Consider the following 23,282-nt stretch of genomic DNA (forward strand, 5'->3'; position numbering starts at 1 on the left):
TCATTCATGGCTTCATCGTAGTATAAGCATTTAATTCAAGACCATAGATCGTTATATGAACTTTTGTGAATTGTAGCCAATTTACATATTTGTGGATCCAGAGATTATCATGACATTGTTATCATGAGATAACAAGTCTAGCCCCCACCATCAAGGAACCCATGTGCTATTGAGTCCCTTAGACTTTTCACCGTTCAGTAGCGTCTCCAGTCAATTTAGTGTTCAACCAACCACTTCATCCCAATTATATTGTTTGCAAACAATGAGCAAAAGTTCTCAAGATAGCTCACTAAATTGGAGCTTCAGCTGAGTCCAGGAGGTAAAGCTTAAGGATAATTATTGTGTAAATGCACCCTCAGGAAAATAAAGTCTGCTTCTTGTTTAACTTATTAGCTCCCTTTTCATTTATTAAAAATAAATAAATAGTATCGTTCATTGGATTCATATACTAATATGCAGATTGATGACAGTTCAAGTCAAGAAAGAATAGTCAAGCAAATGTAGACTATGTTGCTAAATTACAAGATGTATTTTTGACTAGTGAAATTTTGCAAACTCACAAATGATTATTTGTAATTTTTATTAGAGGAAGTATGGCCTTTCACCGAACGGCTAGGCTTTTAGGTAACCAAGGTTTGTATCAAATGTGACAGCACTTATTGTTGTTTTTGTTTTTTGTGGCTTTGAGTCAGTAGTAACTCCTGGCAACTGCCTGGACACATATCTGCAGTTTTCTTGGCAAGATTTCAGAAGTGATTTGCCATTGCCTTCTTCCTACAGTAAGTTGAAAGGAAGTGACTGGTCCAAAGTTACCCAGCTAGCTTTGTGCCTAAGATGAGACTTGAGCTCACGTCTTGGTTCCTAGCCTGATGCCTTAACCACTACATCAAAACTGGTTCTCTTCTAGTATTGTTATAATGCATTGTACTCTCTCTGTATTTTGAATATACCTAGAGCAGAGATGGCTAACCTTTTCCAGTCTGAGTGCCCAAAGCACGCGCATGCACAAGCATGCCCAACTCCCCAAAATGCAATGTGTCCCCCATGCATGTGTCCCTCCCCCTGTGCATGTGCATATTACCCCCGACACACGTTCCCCCCGCGCATGCGCACATGACCCCGTGCATGCGTGGTACAGACTCGAAGACCAGCTGGCCAGTGGGAGACGTGTGCACATGCACGGCTAAGCTGAAATGGGCCGATGGCTCATGTGCCATCAGAGAGGGCGCTGCATGCCACTTCTGGCACGTGTGTCATAGGTTCGCCAGCAGGGACCTAGAGTTTTGGGCTTGGAGCCATTTATAAATCTCCTGGCTGTGAGCTGCAACCCACTTAGGAGGCAAACAAAAGACTTAAAACTGATTAAATCAGTTAGATCAGGGATCCCCAACCCCCCAATCCATGGGCTGGCACTGGTCTGCAGCATTCCAGAAACCAGGCCATGCAAGTAGGCAAAGGCCCATCCACGGGATGCAGGCAGCTCACGAAACCACGCCCCCTCCAGTCCGCTGAAAAACATCTCCCCATGGAACTGGTCCCTGGTGCTCAAAATGTTGATGACAGTTGCGTTAGATCACTTAGATAGAAAGACTCAACGTGGAACTAAGATGAAAATGTCCTGACAGTGAGAACAACTAACCCAATGGAACAGCTTTCCTCCTGGAATTGTGGGTGCTACATTGTTGGAGGTTTTCAAGAAAAGATTGTACAACGTTTTGTCTGAGCATGGGGTTGGCCTAGAAGATTTCTAAGGTCCCTTCAAGCCCTGTGATTCTATGTTCTGTGTCTTAATTTCACGCTGCAGCTGTCATGGGATTCTAATCAACTAATTAAGATCAGAGTGCTGAACTTTTTAATTTAGAGATGGCACTTTTTAGGGACATGCAGTGCTGTGATCAAAAAAAGGCAGCTTTTTTAGGCAATCTCTGTGCTCTGCTGGGTAGGAAACAAAAAGTGGCTCAGGCACAGGATAACACAAACTAGGTCATTCGTGTATGGTTGTAAATTCGGACATTAGTCACAAAGTTACTTTTTCATCACTGCAAACAATTGCTGTCCAAGTTGTCACTAAATGAGGAATAATGGTATCTTTTTATTATAATCGTATGATTTTATAATTATTTGTAATAGTTTAAAGTGTCATTATTTCAACAATACATGGTATTTGTAATTTTGATTTTGTTCGTAATATTACAGTTATGCTTTAAGTTTGGTATTCATTTTGACTTCTAAACTAACTTAATTGGATAGTGACATGACTGGAATGGTGTGATATAGCAATAGTAATAGCACTTAGACTTATATACCAGTTTACAATGCTTTACAGCCTTCTCTAAGCAGTTTACAGTCAACCTATTGCCCCCAACAATCTGGGTCCTCATTTTACCCACCTTGGAAAGATGGAAGGGCGAGTCAACCTTGAGCTGGTGAGAATCAAACTGTCGAACTGCTGGCAACAGGCAGCCAGCAGAAATAGCCTGCAGTACTACATTCTAACCACTGCACCACCATGGCTCTTATAAAGCCAATAGTGGTGATGACAGCTGTAATAATAATTACAAACAATACAAAGCTGCATTTGTTAAATTCAGATTTATATACTTTTCACTCCCCCTATTTATGTGCGTGTGTGTGTGTGTGTGTGTGTGTGGTCCTGTTCATGTTCTGTTGTTGTCAGTTGCCTTTTATAAGGCCTGGAACACATTTCTTCAAACAGAAGCCTGGGTTTTCTCAGTAGACAAGCACTTTCAATTTAACCATGACAACTCTTTACTTAGCCCTTGAATTTAGCTTTAGCTGTCCTCATTGATTCAGAAGATTGGGCAAAACAAGCTTGAGAGACTTACCGTGATGACTAGATACCAGTTATATTAGCTCAGATTAGATAGCATAAATAAGGCTGTCCTTGAAAGATGTGTAGAAAATCCTTTTGTCATTAAAGGGTTTTAATTATAGTTTTAGGGACACGATGACTCAGTGGCTTAGACACTGAGCTTGTCGATCAGAAGGTCGGCAGTTCAGCAGTTTAAATCCCTAGCGCTGTGTAACAGAGTGAGCTCCCATTACTTGTCCCAGCTTTTGCTAACCTAGCAGTTTGAAAGCCTGTAAAAATGCAAGTAGAAAAAAATAGGAACCACCTTTGGTGGGAAGATTTCATGCACCTCATGCTGGCTACATGACCACGGAGACGTCTTTGGACAGTGCTGGCTCTTCGGCTTTGAAACGGAGATGAGCACCGCCCCCTAGAGTCGGGAACAACTAGCACATATGTGCGAGGGGAACCTCTATCTTTACCTTTAATGATAGTTTTATAAAACTGTTGACGGGGATGGAGGAAGTCAATGAAATATAATTTACGTGTTTCTTTTTTGCTTCCTTATTGCCATAAGAAGTATTTTTTCTTCAATTGCCTTCTTAAAAATGAAATATTTTGAAGAAAGTGACATAGTGATGTCTCCTAGCGCGGACAAAAGGCTGATTGAAGAATAAAGACATAGTTCCCCCCCACCCCCCAGCTGATCCATAAAGGCCAGGATTGCCAACATTCTTTTATGGAATTAGACATAAACATTTAGCTAACATCTACTGATAGCGTCTGTTTTAGTCCAGCCAAGATTATATTATGTGTCAATTTGATTTTGAATCATTAGCTGTTTTGGAGGTACAGAATTGTTTTTTTCTCATAACGGGTGGGCATTTCTATTTCTACTTTTTAGGAGAATATTGTGAAGTGAATGCTCGCTCGGGACGCTGTGCACCTGGAGTTTGCAAGAATGGGGGGACATGTATTAACCTGCTCATAGGAGGCTTCAAATGTGAATGCCCTTCTGGTGAATACGAGAGACCTTATTGTGAGATGACCACAAGAAGTTTCCCCCCAGAGTCATTTGTCACCTTCAAGGGATTGAGGCAGCGCTTCCATTTCACTGTCTCTCTCATGTAAGTATCAGTCCTTCCAATGTTGTATGAAAAATTTGCAGTATTGACCTCAAAACTCAATGTACGCATCTTAAAACTCATTGTTTTTGCAGTGTCTACCTAATAAAAAGGTTACATTTTAAAAGCGGGGGGGAATTTCAGGCCTTGGAAGAAGAAGAAAATTGAATTGAATTGAACTGAATTTATTATATTTCTATGCTGCCCTTTTCCCCCCGAAGGGGACTCAGGGCGGCTCACAACTCAAGTCAAGGGGGGGGGGGGTACAAATAAGGAATAAAAAGACGAACAAGACAATACCATAATTTAAAAGCACACAGCAACCATACCATTCGAGGGGGGACAAAAGCTCAATTAGCCCCAGGCCTGTCGGAACAGCCAGGTTTTAAGGGCTTTGCGGAAGGCCTGGAGGGTGGTGAGGGTTCGAATCTCCACGGGGAGCTCGTTCCAAAGGGCCGGAGCAGCCACAGAGAAGGCCCTCCTCCGGGTGGTTGCCAGTTGGCATTGGCCAGCGGATGGAATTCGGAGGAGGCCTAATCTGTGGGATCTAATCGGTCTATTGGAGGTAATTGGCAGCAGGTGGTCTCTCAAGTACCCAGGTCCAATACCATGAAGGGCTTTATGGCAAAGTGCAAACTACTTCTGAAGATCCTACCAAGAAGACAGCAGGAACTAGTGCAGGCAGTCATCAGGCATCAACATTGATTCAAACACACACACACACCCAAATATCCACATTGGTAGCATGTCTAGCAAAACTTACTAAATTTGTTTGACTGGAGAAGGTTTCTGTGTGACATTTTGTTGTTCCTTTCTGATGCAGGTTTGCAACAAGGGAAAGGAATGCTTTGCTTCTCTACAATGGACGTTTTAATGAGAAACATGATTTTATTGCTCTTGAGATCATTGAAGAACAGATCCAGCTAACATTTTCTGCAGGTAAGATACTTGCAATGAGTGGAACTCTTTACTGAATAAAACTCATCTCTAAATTTTGAAAACATATTCATGACGTTCAGGGGTGGGTTCCTGCCAGTTCTAACCTCTTCTATAGAAGAAGTTCCACAAATCTACAGTGCCGTTTAGAACCGGTTCCAGTTCCCTTCCCATGCCCGTCCCCACATCATCAAGATGAAGAGCGAGAGGAGGAATTCTGGGAGTTGAAGTCCACAAGTCTTAAAGCTGTCAAGTTTGAACACCCCTGGGGGTTTTTTTCTAAAGGGTTAGGGGTGCAAGGGTCTTGTAACTTGACAGCTTTAAGACTTGCACACTTCAATGCCAGAGTTCCTGAGCCAACATTTTGGTTGCTAAGCAAGAGTGTTGTTAAGTGAGTTTCATTGCATTTTAGAAGTTGGCCATGCCCACACAGTAACATGACTACCAAGCCACTCCCACTTGGTCACATGGCCGGCAAGCCACTCCCACAAAGCAGGCCACACCTACAGAAGAGGTTCTAAAAAATTTTGAAACCCACCACTGATAATGTTATATCATAATATTTATTGAAATTGAATTGAATTGAATTTCAAAATTTCAATAATATTTATGATTAAATTTCTCTCCTAAGGCCACAGCCCTATACATAACAGAGAAAATAAAATTTCATTTCAAATGCTTTGTTATTCATGTTGTTAGAAATCATGTCTTAATGGAGCCTAATATTAAGTGTGATCACTGATGATTGTTTGTTTTATATATATATAATTAAATATATTGATCCCATGCTGCTAAATTATGGCCCAATTAATCCACGCATATGTTTGCTAGAACAATGCTACACTTTGGATTCCAAGGTTTAAAAAAATGTTTTGGAATGTGTATGACAACTCTGAAGGCATCTGTCTGCAACTTCTTAAACTAAAGATATATTTACTCAGGGTTATGACAGGCAGCTGTAATGTCATGGGAAAAGATGCTTATGCCAACTGCTATGTGAGTGTCCGCATATGTTTCAACACTGAATCTGAAATGTGTCCAGTCTCACATTCATGCCCATATTTCTGTTGTCCAGGATGTATCAGAATAACAGATTTGCTTTATTATTGTGTGTGTGTGTGTGTGTGTGTGTGTGTATCTGTGTATGTATGTATGTATGTGTATATATATATATATATATAGGATGTGGTGGCTCAGTGGCTAAGTCACTGAGCTTATTTATCAGAAAGGTCAGCAGTTCGAATCCCTAGTGCCACATAACAGAGTCCCAGCTTCTGCAGTTTGAAAGCATGTAAAAATGCAAGTAGAAAAATAGGGACCACCTTTGGTGGGAAGGTAACAGCGTTCTGTGCGCCTTCAGCATTTAGTCATGCCGGCCATATGACCACGGAGATATCTTCGGACAACGCTGGCTCTTCAGCTTTGAAACAGAGATGAGCACCGCCCCCTAGAGTCGGGAACGACTAGCACATATGTGCAAGGGGAATTACCTTTACCTTATTATGGTATTGTTACTCTCTGCTGTTAGGTTATTGACTTACAAGTGCTTCATTTTGTAAACTACAGAAACTCCCAATTTTCTTTAGGAGTCAATTGAAAACCCAAGTGCTTGGAAGGTTCATGTACATGAACCAGAAGTGTGAACCTTAAATTATTCACTCTACCTTGAAAATAGAATGTGTGGCAAAATGAAATCGATTTGAGTCCAAGTGAAAACTTAATTTGTGAATAACAGCTTAATTTTGTGCACGTGAATTCAGGACAAACCACATTTTGCTTAAGGGCTCAGTTTAAAGTTCTGTGGATACTGTCCCAGAAATAAACCTAGATTCACTCCCAAGTAAAAAATACATTCAGCTGCATGATAAATTATCCCAAAAAAGAATTTGAAACTTGTTAATACTGAAATTAGTGCTTGACAAAATTATTTAGTCATGTTTTGTAAATAAAATCACATATCTCCATTTATTAGAGTCCCCCTTTACAATTATATGGATGTTTAGTTTAGAAAAGAAGGAAAGGGAGAGGGAGTAGTAAACAAGGAAGGAAGGAAGGAAGGAAGGAAGGGAGGGAGGGAGGGAAAGGGAAAGGAATTATTAGAAAATATCTGATTCAGAAAAGTAGTTTTCAGATTATTTTTACACCATGAAGCTGAAATTATGTAAATAGAGAATTCTGCCTTGTATAAACATTTATTATAAATCCCCAATAGTAAATATAATTATAAGTATGATTATATTCTGAATAAATATTTTAAAAGGACTTTTTGTGCCATTATTCTGTGGATCATAACACATTGAAAAGTTCAGAGTTCAAGTCATTAAATGCAACAGTTAAATTTAGATTTAAAGCTTTGTGCCCAAAGCAATACTTTTCTATTTACTAAGTTTAATTGCAAATCAAGATAAAATATGTAGTAGCCAGAGAAGATTTCTGTCTAGATAATATCAACTGTTTGTTATGTCTGTAACCTACAAAAGCCTTCTTATCTAGTGAAGAAGAAATACAAACACTAATCCTGCAAGAACTTCTTGTTTAAAACCTTTGTAGCCAGATGTGATTTGCAAAAGATTTATTAAAAACAACAGAGCAATTGAATATTCCTACACTCTTTTTTCTAAATTGTATTTGATCTTCAAGATATTAAATGATATATGTGCGTTTACAGTCCACAGAATATATGAGTTCATTGAATATATGTCTGCTTTATGAAAAATCCTGTTTATGAAATAATATATAAGGAAAAAAAACATACCTACCTCTAGAATGAAATAAATGTTCTGATCAGAAGATAACTTTTGTAATAATAGCCATAGTCCAGAGTTTCTAGTACATCAAAGTGGTAGCATCTACTGTAACTGACCATGGCTTATTTCAAGAAGGAAACCTAGATCAGATCAGAGAAGTTCTTGGAGACTTTGGTATGAAGCAATGCCAAAGAGCTGTTCTACTGTTATCAAGGAAACAACATGAATCTGTCCATGAAGTTGCCAACAATTGAGAGTGTCTTTATTTGACTCTATTACAGTAATACTTTCATCCATCATAACTGCAGAGGATATTTTCGTGCACATTGCAGTGTTTGTTCCAGCTCCATTTAATTGCTTTTTTAAAAACATAGATACTATTGTTCATACTCACATATCGGCAATTACTGTAATCTATTATTTAAGGTGACTTAGCAGTACTTTTCCCCCTTACTCATTGAGAAAATGTGTGGCATACTGTACATATTTACTTTTAATTCATGTGCAAATATAGATTAAAAATCCAACTCCCATGTTTGGTCTTGTTTAGCTTTTGCTTGTTTTGTTGTTTCCCTTTTCTTCTGTTGAAATTTGTATTATAACTATAACTTTGAAAACAAAGTAAAAATTTATTTTTTTTTAAAAAAATCCACTCAATGGTAATCAAGAGATTATTTATAGGAATAAATGCATACATATTTTAGCCTGCACAATTCTGACAATGGCTTCTATAGGCTCGCCAGGGCAACAAGTTGCATTTGAATAATTACAACTGCAAACAGGCATTCAGATATTGTAACAGATTTAGGAGAAAGACACATGCTTTTGTGAGGCAGTATTAAGGAATATTAGGGTTTCCTCTTTTGCAAGTAATTTCACTTCTATTCAGAGGCAAAATGCTCCTCATAAAAGAATAGTGGGTGTTGAAATGCTTACAACAACAACCCAGAAGTATATTCACCATCTTTAAGGAAAGGCAATGTTTGTGTTCCTTTCTCAGTTGAACACCTTTCTGTATGAACCAAGCAGGTGTGTGTGTCAAATATTTGAATACTGAGGCATTTGAATACTGAGGAAATACAGAGAGGTTTATTGAATACCTTGTTGGTCTTAAGTCTTAACCAATTTTTTTCTTTTCTTATTCTTCTTCAGTGGAAACTTTTGTCCAGCTAGTCACTCATGATAAACGCAACCTGCCCATTTTGACAGGTCCCTGTGTACTTTTCCTGTAGATATTTGTTTTGCTATTACCTCAGAGAAGCAAGTAGAATAGTCACTGGGCTGGTTGTACTAGTCTGCACAACTTACCTGGCACCTTGTTCTTTATCGAATCCAATCTTTAAAAGACATTTCAATGTGAAAGAAAGGAAGCCATGACATTCAGGGCAGAGGTAGAACTTCTGTAATTTTCTGGGGAAGAAAAAGGTTTTCTTTGTTCCCCCAACACCTTATCTGACATTCCCGCCTGAAGAAAACACACAGAAATTCCTATACTTTTTGTCAGTTTGCAGTTGTTTTCACTTTCTTGATTTATCCTAATTTTTTACTTTTTGCATATCATTTGTTTTCATTCCTTTGCTAAATGTTTGATGAAGAACAATTGCTACAGCACAAAGACACCTTAGAAATATGCAATGTGCAATTGTATGGGTAATATGCTTATAGTTGCCAAAAGTTGTTGGTTGTTGCCGTTAACATTGTTTATGCCAGTCTACAGCTAATGTTGTTGTTGTCATTAATTGTTAGCGGAATTTGAGTGCCAACAAATGCTTTTCTAAGTGTGATTTTATATGCTTACTGATGTCTTGTATTTAGATTCCTCGGATTGTAATCAATATACATTTGATCTTAGAATAGAATGAGCTGGAAGGGACCTTGGAGGTCTTCTAGTCCAGCCCCTACTCAAGCAGGGCTGAGTACTGTACCATTTTAGATAAGTGGCTGTCTAGACTCTTTTTAAAAAAAATCCAGTGATGGAGCACCAATGATTTCTGGAGGCAAGCTGTTCCACTGCTTAATTGTCCTCACTTTTAGGAAGTTTCTCCTTAATTCCAGATTGCTTCTCTCTTTGATTAGTTTCCAACCATAACTGAGATTTGCAGGTTGGAAGTACTTCTAAATTCATATTTGACCCTTGGAAGCTCTTTTAAGAAATATAGCCTCTAATTGTTTTTGTCCAGTTTAGGGTAAAATAGCTGATTCTGTCCATTTAAAAAGAAGTCACAGTGTGATATGAGATATGTGTTTGAAACTTCAGCTGGAAAGACGGATAGATGCAAAAGTGTGCGTAAACATTCGTTACTGGGAAGTTACTAAATTTCCATTTAGTAGTTTTGCATATTTAGCTTTACATGGATTGGTTCCTGGATAGGCAAAGCAGGGTTTTTCAAACTATTCCATGGAGTCACTAGAACAGCAGGGAGAAAAACTTCACTCACAGTTCATTGAGTCCCTCTGGGAATAGGGCGGCATAGAAATGCAATAAATCAAATTAAATCAAATCATTTTCTATCACTAGAACTTTACTTTTTTCCATTTAGCAGCTTTCCATAATTCAAAAAAAAAATCCTTTAAAAACCCCTGAACTAAATAATATCCTGTCATGTACAATGTTGTCTGTATCTTCTCTATAGCTTCATTTCTGGAGACACAACACTTTATTCTCTGTTATTTTGAAAGTGATGGAGATGGCTAGCGGTCAGGAAAAGGTCACACCAAAACTTGAGCTCTCTCTCTCTGCCAAATGCCTCTTTTTGTTACAACAGATCTTTAATCTGCCAGACTCCGCATCGTTTTCCAGCTGCTTTTATTGTTCTCTTTATTATTATTATTTTTCTACATACCGTTTCTAATCCAAGCATTCAACTTGATGTAAACTATCATGAAAAACATGGTTATGTTGAAAGGCTTTGTTATCTGTTGCCTTAATTCATGAGTATATTGAGGGAACCGTTTAGTGACCGTTCAAAGTTACAACGGCACTGAAAAAACTGACTTAGGATCGTTTTTCCACACTTAGACCTTTGCAACATCCCCATGGTCGTGTAATCAAAATTCAGACGCTTGGCACCCGACTCGTATTATGACGGTTGCAGTGTCCTGGGATCCCCTTTTACGACCTTCTGACAAGCAAAGTCAGTGTCCAGTGACTTTATCCAGAAGTGAAGATATAGAGAAGATACAGAAGCCTGATTCACTGAGCAACTGTGTTATTAACTTAACTGCAGTGATTCACTTAACAACAGTAGCAATGGGGCAAAACTCACTTAACAGATGTCTCACTTGACAACAGAAATTTTGGTCTCAGTTGTAGTCGTAAGTCAAGGACTACCTGTATACGTACACATATGTACAATGGATTTATCTTAAAACATTTTGGTACTGATCTATTCAATATTTTGTTGAATATATTTTGATGCTGATTGTACCAAATATGATTAACATCTATGTTGTTAATTACAAAAATGAATGTGGTCAAAAATGGAACTTTTAAGATGATCTCTCTCTCTCTCTCTCTCTCTCTCTCTCTCTCTCTCTCTCTCTCTCTCCCTCCCTCCCTCCCTCCCCCTCCCTCCCTCTCTCTCTCCCTCCCTCTCTCCCTCCCTCTCTCTCCCTCCCTCCCTCTCTCTCTCCCTCCCTCTCCCTCCCTCCCTCTCTCTCTCCCTCCCTCCCTCTCCCTCCCTCTCTCTCTCCCTCCCTCTCTCTCCCTCCCTCTCTCCCTCCCTCTCCCTCCCTCTCCCTCCCTCCCTCTCTCTCTCCCTCCCTCCCTCCCTCTCCCTCCCTCCCTCTCTCCCTCCCTCTCTCTCCCTCCCTCCCACTCTCCCTCCCTCCCTCTCCCTCCCTCTCCCTCCCTCCCTCTCTCCCTCCCTCCCCTTTCTCCCTCCCTCCCTTCCCCCCTCTCTCTCCTTCTCTCCCTCCCTCTCTCTCTCCCTCCCTCTCTCTCTCGCGCGCTCTTCCATGCTATTTTTCAGGAGAAACCACCACAACTGTTGCACCATTTGTCCCAGGAGGGGTTAGTGATGGCCAGTGGCATTCTGTCCAAGTGCAGTATTATAACAAGGTAAGAGATGCTCTTTTAGTGAGATTCTTTATAAACTCAATAGTTTCGATCAGTTACTCTATTAACATGAACCAAGGAAGTCCTTACAGTTAAAAGCTTTGCTGGAATGGGAAACTTGCTTTGGGGCTGATGCATTTTTTAATACTGCAATAGGTTATTTGGATATATTCCATAATGATGAATGAGTTAGGGTTTCAACCATTTGTGACTATTCTTCACAAAATAATGTAAACCAAGGGTCCCCGACGCCCCTCCGCCTGGTCCAGGGACCGGCACCAGTCCGTGGCATTCCAGAAACTGGGCCACACAAACAAACATGGACCCATCCACAGAATTCTGGCAGCATACGAAACCATGCCCTCTCTGGTCCGTAGAAAATCCTCTCTCCATGGAATTGGTCTCTAGTGCCCAGGAGGTTGGGGACTGTTGATGTAAATTAGGAGTGTCAAACTTGATTTCATTGAGGGACGCATCAGGGTTGTGTTTGACCTTGGGGAGGGGGCTGGGGTGTGTGGCCAGGGTAGGTGTGGCCAGCTTGACATCACTCATGTCAAAGTGCGTGTGGCGGCCCGAGTGCTCTGCCACCGAAAACAGGCTCCCAAGCGCCGTTTTTAGCCATGACAGACTCCTGCAACCCTCTGCCAGCAAAACCGGCCCTCTCTAGCGCCATTTTCTCTGGCAGAGGCACCGCGGGCTGGTCCTTCACTGTTTCCAGGTCAGCCCCATGTGCCAGATCTAAGCACCCCAAATGCTGCCCACAGGCCTTGAGATTGACATCCCTAATGTAAAACTTACATAAGCATTCTAAGGCCAAAGAAAGAGAACCAGTAAATCTGCTCTTTTAGTTTCAAAGCAACATTTATCTAAATACTTTGAAATACTTTGAAATGACCAAGGGTGACTATAGCTAAAAAAAAAAGCTATAGTCAAAAGCCTAATGATGAGAGCATAATATGCTTTTGATTAATGTGACATTAATTATTTGCTCCTTGTTGTCAAAAGTGAACTTCTTTCTTCAGTTCAAATAGCTTTTTCTATGTGGAAAAGCTAAATCACAATTGATCCTTTTTGTTCAGGCTTTAGTTTTAAAGTCGCTCATTCAGCACAAAAAGTACCCTGTCTCTTAGCAAGAATTCCTTATTATAAGCAGGAATATTTTTCTTGATATAGTATCAGAATACTATTTTTAATTTAGACATTTAAGGGTAAAAGTAAAGACTTCTTTGAATTAAAGCTGCCTGCCGGTGATTACATGGATATAATTCTTGTAATTTTTTGTTCTGCTAGCAATACTGAAACATTTTTTTAAAAAAAACTTCTCAATTTACCTTGGATTTCCTGCTGATCTTGCACTAAAGTACTAATATAAATCCAATCCTGCACGGCTTTTTGAGATTAGTCAAGGTTGAATAACTGCTGCCGCTTAAAATTGAAATTATAAAAAATAATTATCATTGTAAAGTAATTGGTTCTACCAAAGAACTAAGATTTATAAACATAACCTCTATTAAAGTTTCTTGTTAATAATTTGCAAGGATAAGTTTGGCATGTTGCAACCAAGATGATTAGGGGACTGGAAGCATATGATAAGCAGTTGCAAGTACTCGACATGCTAGTCTAGTGAAGAGAAGGAGAAGGGGAGACATGATATCAGTGTTCCAATATTTGAGGGGCTGCCACAGAGAGGAGGGGGTCAAGCTATTTTTCAAAGCACTCGAACGCCAGACAAGGAATAATGGATGGAAACTGGTCAAAGTAAGATTCGACCTAGAAATAAGGAGAAATTTTCTGACAGTGAGAACAATTAACCAATGGAACTTCAGAAGTTGCTTTCAGAAATTGTGGGAGCTTCCTCACTGGAAGCATTCAAGAAGAGACTGGACTGCCATTTGACAGAAATGGTGTAGAGTCTCCTGCTTGGATGGGTTGGGGGGTTAGCAATAGCAGTTAGACTTATATACCGCTTCATAGGGCTTTCAGCCCTCTCTAAGCGGTTTACAGAGTCAGCATATTGCCCCCACAGTCTGGGTCCTCATTTCACTCACCTTGGAAGGATGGAAGGCTGAGTCAACCTTGAGCCGGTGAGATTTGAACCGCTGAACTGCAGCTAACATTCAGTTAGATTAGTCAGTTGGACTAGATAACTTATAAAGTCCTTCCAACTCTGTTAATCTGTTAAATAACTACTGTTGGGGTGGTCTTTGGAGCTTAAAATAATAAAGTTCAGAGAAAGCAGGTAACAGATATAAGGAGAGAGAATTCAGGGTTAGTTTAAGCCTGTCTTCCTGGCTTGTTTGACACCCTCACCATGGATGTTCATTTGCTCATGGCATTTATCAATGAATTATCCATGCTATAAAGAAAAAGGGGTGGGGGGATTGATTTAAAAGTTTGACAGGATTACTTTATAGTTTCAATGTAAACTTAGAAGAGTTTTTGAACCAGAATGCTTGGAGGATGACCTTTGCCAACAATAGAGAGGCCTGTGCTGAAAATAACACTAAATATAGTCCAGGATAATAAGGATGAGCCCCCCCCTGAAAAGGCAGAGGGTAATATTTTTATATCATAACAAAACAGTAAATAACTTAATATTCATACCAGAATATTGGGGAACATCTTTTACTGTTTGTAAATGAATTTGTCTTATGAACCATCACTCTGCCATCACTCTGCTAAACAAATAATTAATCTCACCACTGTCAAACTATTCACTAAGACTGCATTACTATTACTATTAGTCTTCTCATCGTTCCTATCCCCCATCTCCTCCCACTTAGGACCACAGGACTGTAACTTTCTTGCTTGTATTCTTTTGATTTATATTGATATTGATTGTTTCCTGATTGCTTATTTGTACCCTATGACTATCATTAAGTGTTTTATCTTATGATTCTAGATGAATATATTCTATTTTATTTTTCTTTATGTACACTGAGAACATATGCACCAAAGACAAGTTCCTTGTGTGTCCAATCACACTTGACCAATGAAGACTTCTATTCTATTCTAACCTGGAAGATTGGAATGAAAATGTCACTGAAAATTATGATTAGGTTAAAATGGAGCTACATTTCTGAAGCTTCTCAGGGCACCATTGTCATCAGAATATGTGAGCCTGAGGCTGACTGCAGCTCATCCTCATAAAGCTTGTCTCTGTTTATTTCTACATGTCATGAGGTCATTGCCTTGAGTTCTTTATGAAAGACATCATTCTTTCTTATTCCTTTATCTTTTATTTTAACATTCTGGGAGAGGCTATAGATATTTGCAGCTTATTTAAGTGCCCACTTAGTCTTTGCCATAAATTTTCTTGCAATCTGCAGCATACACCCCTGCATTTGGTTGTTACAGTTCAGTTGCTTTCGTTGAAAAAACACTGATAAAATGACAGATGATAGAGTAATCCATAGTTCTTTTACTGGAGTCATTGGCTCATGTTGGCCAAGAAGCCTGGGAAAAAAGCTTATATATATCAGCAAAAGTCTGGGTTTCATGGTGTGGTTGTTGGTTTAGAATTTTAAGCAGCTGCCAAAAAGATAACAACTTGACATTGCTCCATGGTATTCTTTAAAAAGAAAAGTGATTCCACACATTAGTTAAAAATAAGGTTTTGCCTCACATCAGGATCCCAACTTCGTTCAAGTACTAAAGCATTTTTCTAACAATATGATTATTTACGGACAAGAAAAACCATTTTGTGTATGGACAACGCTGCTTTTAAAAACAAAGTTCCTACCTCTTAGAACTTAGTGGACTAATTTACTGGTTTAATAATGGCACTGGCCATTATTAAAGATTTTGCAGGCCTGTTTGCCATTGCAAATCAATAGTTGACTTTTTGCCTTATTGGTTTGTTTAATTTATATTCCACACTTCAATAGGTTCCCAGAACAGTTTCCAAGAAGTTAAAACTACAGCAAATAGAAATTTAGAAAATGTAAATAAGAACATTAAAATACCATAGCATGAAAGCAATGAAAGAACTGTACGATAAAGATTCCCTTGAGTCAGGCACAATTCTTAATTATAAGGACACACCCATGTAATTTTCTTGGCGGTAATGTGCAAGTGATTTTCCATGGCTGCCTTTTGGGGACAATTTTTCTGTCTCTCTATCCATCCTACAGCGCTGATGTTTTCTGGCGGTGTCCTATCAAGCTGAGATACTATGATTATGCAAGGATATGTAACCAACACTAAGGAACAAAAAGGCCCAAAGGGCTAAACTACTATCTGCATTTCCTGCGTTGGATGAGGAGAGCACATCTTTCTCCTTCTGTCCTGGCCACTTTTCACAGAGGCTCGATTGAGAGTGTTTTAACAAACTGCATCACTGTTTGGTTTGGTGGCAGCAGTGCCTCAGGTAGAAAGTCCATACAGAGAGTGGTAAGGACAGCTGAGAAGATTATAGGAAGCTTGCTTCCTGTTATTCAGGATACTGCTTTTAAGCGCTATGTGCTTAGAGCTCAAAGCATTGTTAAAGAACCTACACACCCACTCTGTTTCTGTTGTTCCCCTCTGGGAGGAGGTTTCGAAGTATATCTAGCAGGACTACCAGATTCTGTAACAGCTTTGTTCCCTATGCCAACCGTCTGGTAAACTTACAAGATTCATTTTTCTCGCCATGTGCATGTATACATCTGAACTAGACTGTGCTGATTCTTCGTGTCATATAATACCTGTATATGTGGATATATGTTTATTTATTTAGTTAGTTATGTAGTGTATATTGGAGGTGACCCTTTGAGAGCTGTGTGCAACAAAATTTCATTTTAATGTATGTCGATTAGTGTATGTTCAAAGTGACAATGAAGTTATTTTAAATCTTAAGTCTGAAGACATCCTGGTAGGGGATCTAAATTGAAATCTACATTGAAAGGACATTTCTAAGCCCGATATTACTTGCCCACTGCAGTTCGCATTTTGGAGGCCTATAAGATGTATAGGAAATCTGAAGATTTCCCCTAAGTGATAGCAGGATGGAGAAGGATTATATTGAAATAACAGCTTGTGCTATCTAGATAATAACAAGAAACACAACTCCTTTTTCTTTTTTAAATAAGAGAAGTCTCTTCAGCTCTTAGCATCCAATAAGAAGGGAGACATATTTCTGTTGGATATCATCATACCAGAAAAATATAATAAATGGGTTATGTATTTCATATTATATGTGTTAACAGTGGCCATAATTTTATTTGCACAACATTGGAAAGGTGTGGAGACCGCCACAGATGAGAAGATAGGGAAAAAAATACTAGAATATGCAGAAATGGATAGATCAACACATGAAATTAAAGAGAAGGAAGATACAGAATATTTTGAAACACGGGATTCGTTTTATCTATGGTTAAATAACAGGAACAGAAATTAGAATATTTAAAATTATAAGTGAAGGATTAATTTTACCATGAGGGTTAATTATGATATGTTAATTATCAATATGATTTAGCATTAACAGTTAAGTATTAATGTTATGTGGAGAAAATACTGTTATTATCTGATCACTACTAATGAACATGATGATGATGATGATGATGATGATGATGATAACTATTGCTCAAATTAACTGTAACAAGACAACACACTGTTTATATAGACATTAAAATTGTTGCTATTTCTTTATACAGTAAAAATAAAAAAATATTTGAGAAAAACGAAGGGAGACATTGCACAGGTTCAACTTAATTTGCCTGTGTTGGATTGTTGGGTATTGCAAGCAAAGCTAAACCACAAACTTGCCTTTTCCCCTTAAGGCTTCCTTTCCAAATTCTACAAAACTAGAAATCAACACTTGCCTGTAAGCAATACATGTTTGGAAGCAGTTTATTGGTAAGCTCTTGTTTTAACAAGGCCTTAAAGTACCACAGAGGTTTTCTAAGACAAAGGTAATTTAGAGATTTCTGGTTGTGCCAATAAATATATGGGATGCTATGTCTAAACTTGATGCAACAGTGACATGCCAGAATCATTCAGAATCAGATGTATTTCATCACTTAAATTACATGCAGATAGCAGATTTGAAATCAAGGTACTGGCTGTTTTGCCAATAACATATTTTACCATGTTGCTCTGTAGCTGCTGCAAATCAGTCAAATTTGATACTGGATGATATGAATGGTTGATAATGTTATGACACTTTAAATATCAACCATTCATTGTATAAACTTCTATACATCTCTTATATATTCCTTTGTGAATTTCAGCTTATAACCTGGAATTTATAGATAAATATAAATGAGAAAATACAGGAATGGCTTTTCCCATTCAATATGAAATGATACCTTTGCTGTTGTCACTAAAGTGACTCTCTGCCATTGGCATTGTCCAATATTATTGTTACCTGGTGTAGGTGCCTGCTTGGTTTGACAACTACAGGAATACCTTGGGTACCCTTGCCTGGATTTGATGTGCATTCCCAACATTCTTCACTCATTCTCACCATTCTTTGATGTGCATCCCCAACATCCCCCCCCCCAGCACAATAAGGCACCATTACAAGACTTGGGTGGTGGTGGTTGGGGACTATTTATAAGTGGTCCGTAATAGCTATAGATAGGCTGATGCTTAAATCAAATTTTGTACTTTCTATATGAGACTATATGCATGCTAATTTTCCTGTTTATTGCTAAAATTCAGATTTCTCAAGTCAATTGGTTTCTTCAAATATGTTTACAAGTTGTATCTATGAATCAGCATATTTCTTGGGAAGCTTCCTTTTCTTTTTGTTTCTTAAACATTTTTTTAAAATCTCCAAATGGAAGGTATTTTCACATTTAGTTTCAATTTATTGGGCTTTGTATATACAAGATGCGGCTCAGTGGTTAAGACCCTGAGCTTGTCGATCAGAAAGGTTGGAAGTTTGGCGGTTGAAATCCCTAGCACTGCATAACGGAGTGAGCTCCTGTTACTTGTCCCAGCTTCTGCTAACCTAGCAGTTTGAAAGCACGTAAAAAATGCAAGTAGAAAAATAGGATCCACCTTTGGTGGGAAGGTAATAAAGCTCCGTGCGCCTTCAGCATTTAGTTATGCCAGCCACATGACCACAGAGACGTCTTCAGATAGTGCTGGCTCTTCGGCTTTGAAACAGAGATGAGCACTGCCCTCTAGAGTCAGGAACGAGTAGCACATATGTGTGGTTATTCAACTCCATTAGTCATAAATGCAACTTCATAAACCCTTGTTTTTTTAATAAAGCCATTTAAAAATAGGAATTTATTTCCTTATTAAATACTAGGAAGTATTTATAAATTCCATGGTTATTTCTATAGTAGTTTGGATGAGTTATGGGGTACAGTTTTAAGGCTGCATATGTCTTTAACTTATTACACCACCTTTAAGAGTCTTAAAGATAAAACAGGATTTTGACTGATCTTATAAAGTTGGGAGTTTTGAAATTAAAATCTTTGAAGCGTTTCCAAATTTCCTTGCTGTAAAATATGCTATCTTTAATCTACTAATTAAATTACTTTTTCTCTTTAAATATATAAGGAAGCTTTATCCAAAATTAAATGAAGCATGTTTTCATGGGAAATGCCAGATCAAGTTACACAATAACATACTAACATATTCATATGCATATTCATAAGAAATATCATTTATTTCTGTTATATTTCCAATTCTATATTATATGCAAGGATCAACAGGTTTATTTATCTAGTTTTTCTCTTGTAAGTATGTTGAGGAGTACTTGAAATAGTTTGGCATTGTTTGAAAACAGTATTAAAAATATAACTCTATCTCTGCAATCTCTGATGAACAAATGGAAGCACCATTTGTGGCTGGTTGTCTGCGCGGCTGAAAGATTGATTATCTAATTTCCTGAGGGGAAAACGGGTTTTGTATGATGATAGAAGTCACCTGACATAATCAACTTTAGCCTAGTGTAAAGCTATATATTAGAGTCTTCCTCTGGAAAACAAAGCTAATTTCCTATTTAATTGTTTCATTTTGATTCTAGTGATTCTTATTTATATAGAATATTCAAAGAAAAATGGTTTCATTCCAAATAAGTAAAATTGTAAAATGTGCCAGGCACATTTCTTTTAAAATTTGGCTCAAAATGTAATAGTAATTATGTGATCGGAAGTTAGATCTGAACCAGCCTCTCATGTCATCATCTTATTTCTTAATATGTACCAATAGCAATGAAGGCAAAACAGGACTGCCACATAAGCTTTAACTCCCAGAATTCCCCTAGCCAACACTTACAACTGGTGATTTTGCAATTCTTTAAAGTTATGACAGCCACTGCACATGCTTTGTGGCCTGTAAAACACCCTGATGTGACTATATCTATGTAGAGCCGAGGTGGCACAGTGGTTAGGGTGCAGTACTACAGGCCACTTTAGCTGACTGTGATCTGCAGTTCAGCGGTTCAAATCTCACCGGCTCAAGGTCGACTCAGCCTTCCATCCTTCCGAGGTGGATGAAATGAGGAACCGGATTGTGGGGGCAAGTTGCTGACTCAATTTGCTAAAAGATTTGTAAACCACTTAGAGAGGGCTGAAAGCCCTATGGAGCGGTATATAAGTCTAATAAATAAATAAATAAATATGTCTGGCAGGTTTGCTTTATGACCAGGTGTGGCATTCCACAGTCATATGATCATAATTTGTGATTTTTGGGGGCTGGTGTTGTGGCCAGCCAGCAGAGTTGGCAGGAGATTTGGACCGTGAGGAAGTTGGGGAGGAACATGGGCCAGTCCTGGAGTCTGGGGAAGGCTCTGATGAAAGCTCGGTGTCAGAGACGGCGGGAGGGGGGGGCAGATCCGTATGCCAGTTATCAGCTGCCTTCAGAGTCAGACATCAGTGAGGCAGAAGAACAACTGGAGCCTGTTCCCAGTGTGTGCATGTGCAGAGTTGCCAGATGAAGAAAAACAGTTAAAGAACAGGGGTTGACTTGGGAGTAAGGCCACAGGTAGCCAATGAATGGCCCCTCCCGGAGGAAATAAAAGAGCAAAAGGGGAGTGGAGTTTGCAGGAGACAATTAGTTCGCTTAATTGGTTTGTGACTCTCTGAGACTCCTTGCCAGGTTTTGCAGATGTGAGCCTGGCAGCTCTCCAAGCCAGATAAGGTCTGTGACTGTAAATCTTTCCTTGAAAGTCTTTGCTGAATGTGAATGAGCAGAATTCACAGTAAATTATTAAAAGGTCTTGTTTGTTTTTTTCGGGACAAGGAGTTTGCTTCATGCTCTTGGGAAACCTAGGTCAGAACAGCTGGTTTCTAACAACAATCAGAATTCACTTAACTGCCACAGCATTCACTTAATGACAGTCACAAAAAAGGCTGGAAAATTACTTCAGGTCACATAGTGCCTTGACTTAACAATCAAAACACAACTGGAGTTCTGGTCCCAATTACAATGTTAGGCCGAGGACTATCTATAGATTCTTTTGTATGGATCTATGCAGGGGTGACTGGTGAAGTGTGGTCTTTACAGAGATGGCTGATACCTAGTTAGGAAGGAGAACTTTAGTTGCCAGTTTTTAAAATATTCATGAAATCTTGGTATTTTGGTGGTGCCAGTGAATAGGCATAGTTGCAGTTTCCCTGTCATTATGCAGTACCATCCAGACATGATGTCAGCTTCCCACAAACCACAATAGAATCCAGCCAACTACAAAAACATCGTAGTCAGAAAACAAATCTCTTAATAAATTGAGCCCTAACAGAGACAGTGAGTGAAATCATATATAGCCATCACATGGTCCAGTTTTACTTATTTTGCAGATTAAAAATGCTGACTAAACAGAAGGATACTTTCTAAATCCATTGTAGAATAATAATGCAACCATGGAACAGGTTGCTCAAGAAAATGAGCTAAGTCATAAAATGTAGGTCAGGTTATATACGTGTAAACTTGTGGTTGAAAACCAAATAAAGTGTAGGAAACTATAGATATATTATCTTCTGTTGCACATGTATCCACCCAAACAAACATATCCATAGGCTGCTCATCCATTTCCTGCCGATTGGAAATCAGCAGATAACTTATGAAGAGCATGGCTCATGTTATAAATAACCTCTGGAGAGTTCTTTATTGAAACTGTTTGTAAAAGGTTTGGAAAGTTTAAAGCACTGTTCAGTTGTGTGTATCAGAATTTCAAACCACAGACTGCTTTGATGATTGCCATCATCAAAGCAAAGAATAGCGTGTGAAATTTGTTGTAATTAGTTCAAAATACTCCTTCTCTCAATGTATATAAGAAGGCTGACTCTGTCCTAACTTGTGAGTGGACTTCACCTTCTACCATGTAGACAGGGTCTTATTTTCTTTTGACAACCCCCCCCCCCAAATAAGTGCTTGGCCTTATTTTTGGGGAGGTCTTATTATTTTTGAGGTGCAGGAGGCCCTTAACCTTGGCCTGAAGCCCACGGATCAGCTGATCAAGAGAGGTCAAGAAGTTCTGTCTCTGTTTCTGGCACACTCTTGCCAGCCCTAACGTCGCTGGGCCTGCTGCTCTTTTTGCGGCCTCCACTAAGAGAAGGGGCATGGTAGCTAGAGTTTGCAGGAGCGACCTCCATGGGGCCATTCCTTGTGGATGTAGAGGTATGTGGGGCATATTCCCCCCTTCCCCGCCCAGGAAATGGCAGGGACCGGCTGCACATGAGGTTAAATATTTTAGGGTAGGGCTTATTTTGGGGGAAGGGCTTATTTTTAGCGCATGTGCTCAAAAGCCCGATGGGGCTTATTATCTGTGGAGGTCTCATTTTGGGGGAAACAGGATAGAAAACCATGTGGTTGTATCCTTATAGTAATCAGAGGTCAAGCTTAATGAGGTCATCTTTAATTTAAATATAATATGGTTTAAAGAGTCTTGATCAGAATACGTGTCGGGAAGAAAGTTTTGTTTATATGAGCTGTCAGCCAGTGGGATGGGCCACTACATGAAGTGGTGAGTTCTCCTTCACTGAAGAACTTCAAATCTAGATCATCATCTGTCAAAGATACTCTAGCAAATCCCACATTGATGTTCAACTGGATCTTCAGACTATGCATCTATGATTCTGCCTGTACACAGAATATGATTATTAGAAAATTAGAGCTTAAGGTACCTTAATGTATTTAGATAAATTAACAAAACCATGCCAGTTGTTACTATCATGAACCATGTCCTTTTCCAAAACAGCATTTCAAATATCTCTCTTGGTTTTTATATTATGTCGCTATATGACAAGGAATTTAAGGAATAAAAGAGTTATTAGGTATACTGTTCTTAGTCATCTCCTGCAACAATTGCTAACCTAGGTCATTTTTTAAAGAAATAAATTGAAAGGAATTTTCTATTTCTAATTTTTCAATTGAAACATTTATCACTTTAGTCTTGGGATCCTGCAACCTAAGATATAAATGCAAGCTATTAATAAGTACCTTGTATTTATGCACAGCTCATTCACGTTTGCATAAAACATCCAATTCTTATATCTGTTGCTTAATTTAAAGTGGGTTTTTTAAAAAAAGAAAGAACATATTTACTTTGTTGAATACCAAGATCAAGAATTTATTATGATGAAGAGTTCCTCATTACTCCCATGTCCAGCGCTTGAAGAATTCCCTATAAGGACTTTCAAGTGTACCCTTACCTGCAGTGAATCATGCAA

The 23,282-nt window shown here is 38.8% G+C and overlaps 1 protein-coding gene across 3 annotated transcripts in view; it reads left to right on the forward strand.

Moving 5' to 3' along the window:
* The window catches only part of CELSR1 (cadherin EGF LAG seven-pass G-type receptor 1), a 184,874-nt gene that overhangs the window by 82,458 nt on the left and 79,134 nt on the right, over positions 1-23,282 (forward strand). For all 3 annotated transcript variants that reach the window (XM_032220771.1, XM_032220773.1, XM_032220772.1), the window contains exons 3-5: positions 3,717-3,939; positions 4,760-4,875; positions 11,591-11,679. In XM_032220771.1, coding sequence (XP_032076662.1) covers positions 3,717-3,939; positions 4,760-4,875; positions 11,591-11,679 — 428 coding nt within the window. The remainder of the gene's footprint in view (positions 1-3,716; positions 3,940-4,759; positions 4,876-11,590; positions 11,680-23,282) is intronic.

Source organism: Thamnophis elegans, chromosome 7, assembly GCF_009769535.1.
Source record: "Thamnophis elegans isolate rThaEle1 chromosome 7, rThaEle1.pri, whole genome shotgun sequence".
NCBI classification, from domain to species: Eukaryota; Metazoa; Chordata; class Lepidosauria; order Squamata; family Colubridae; genus Thamnophis; species Thamnophis elegans.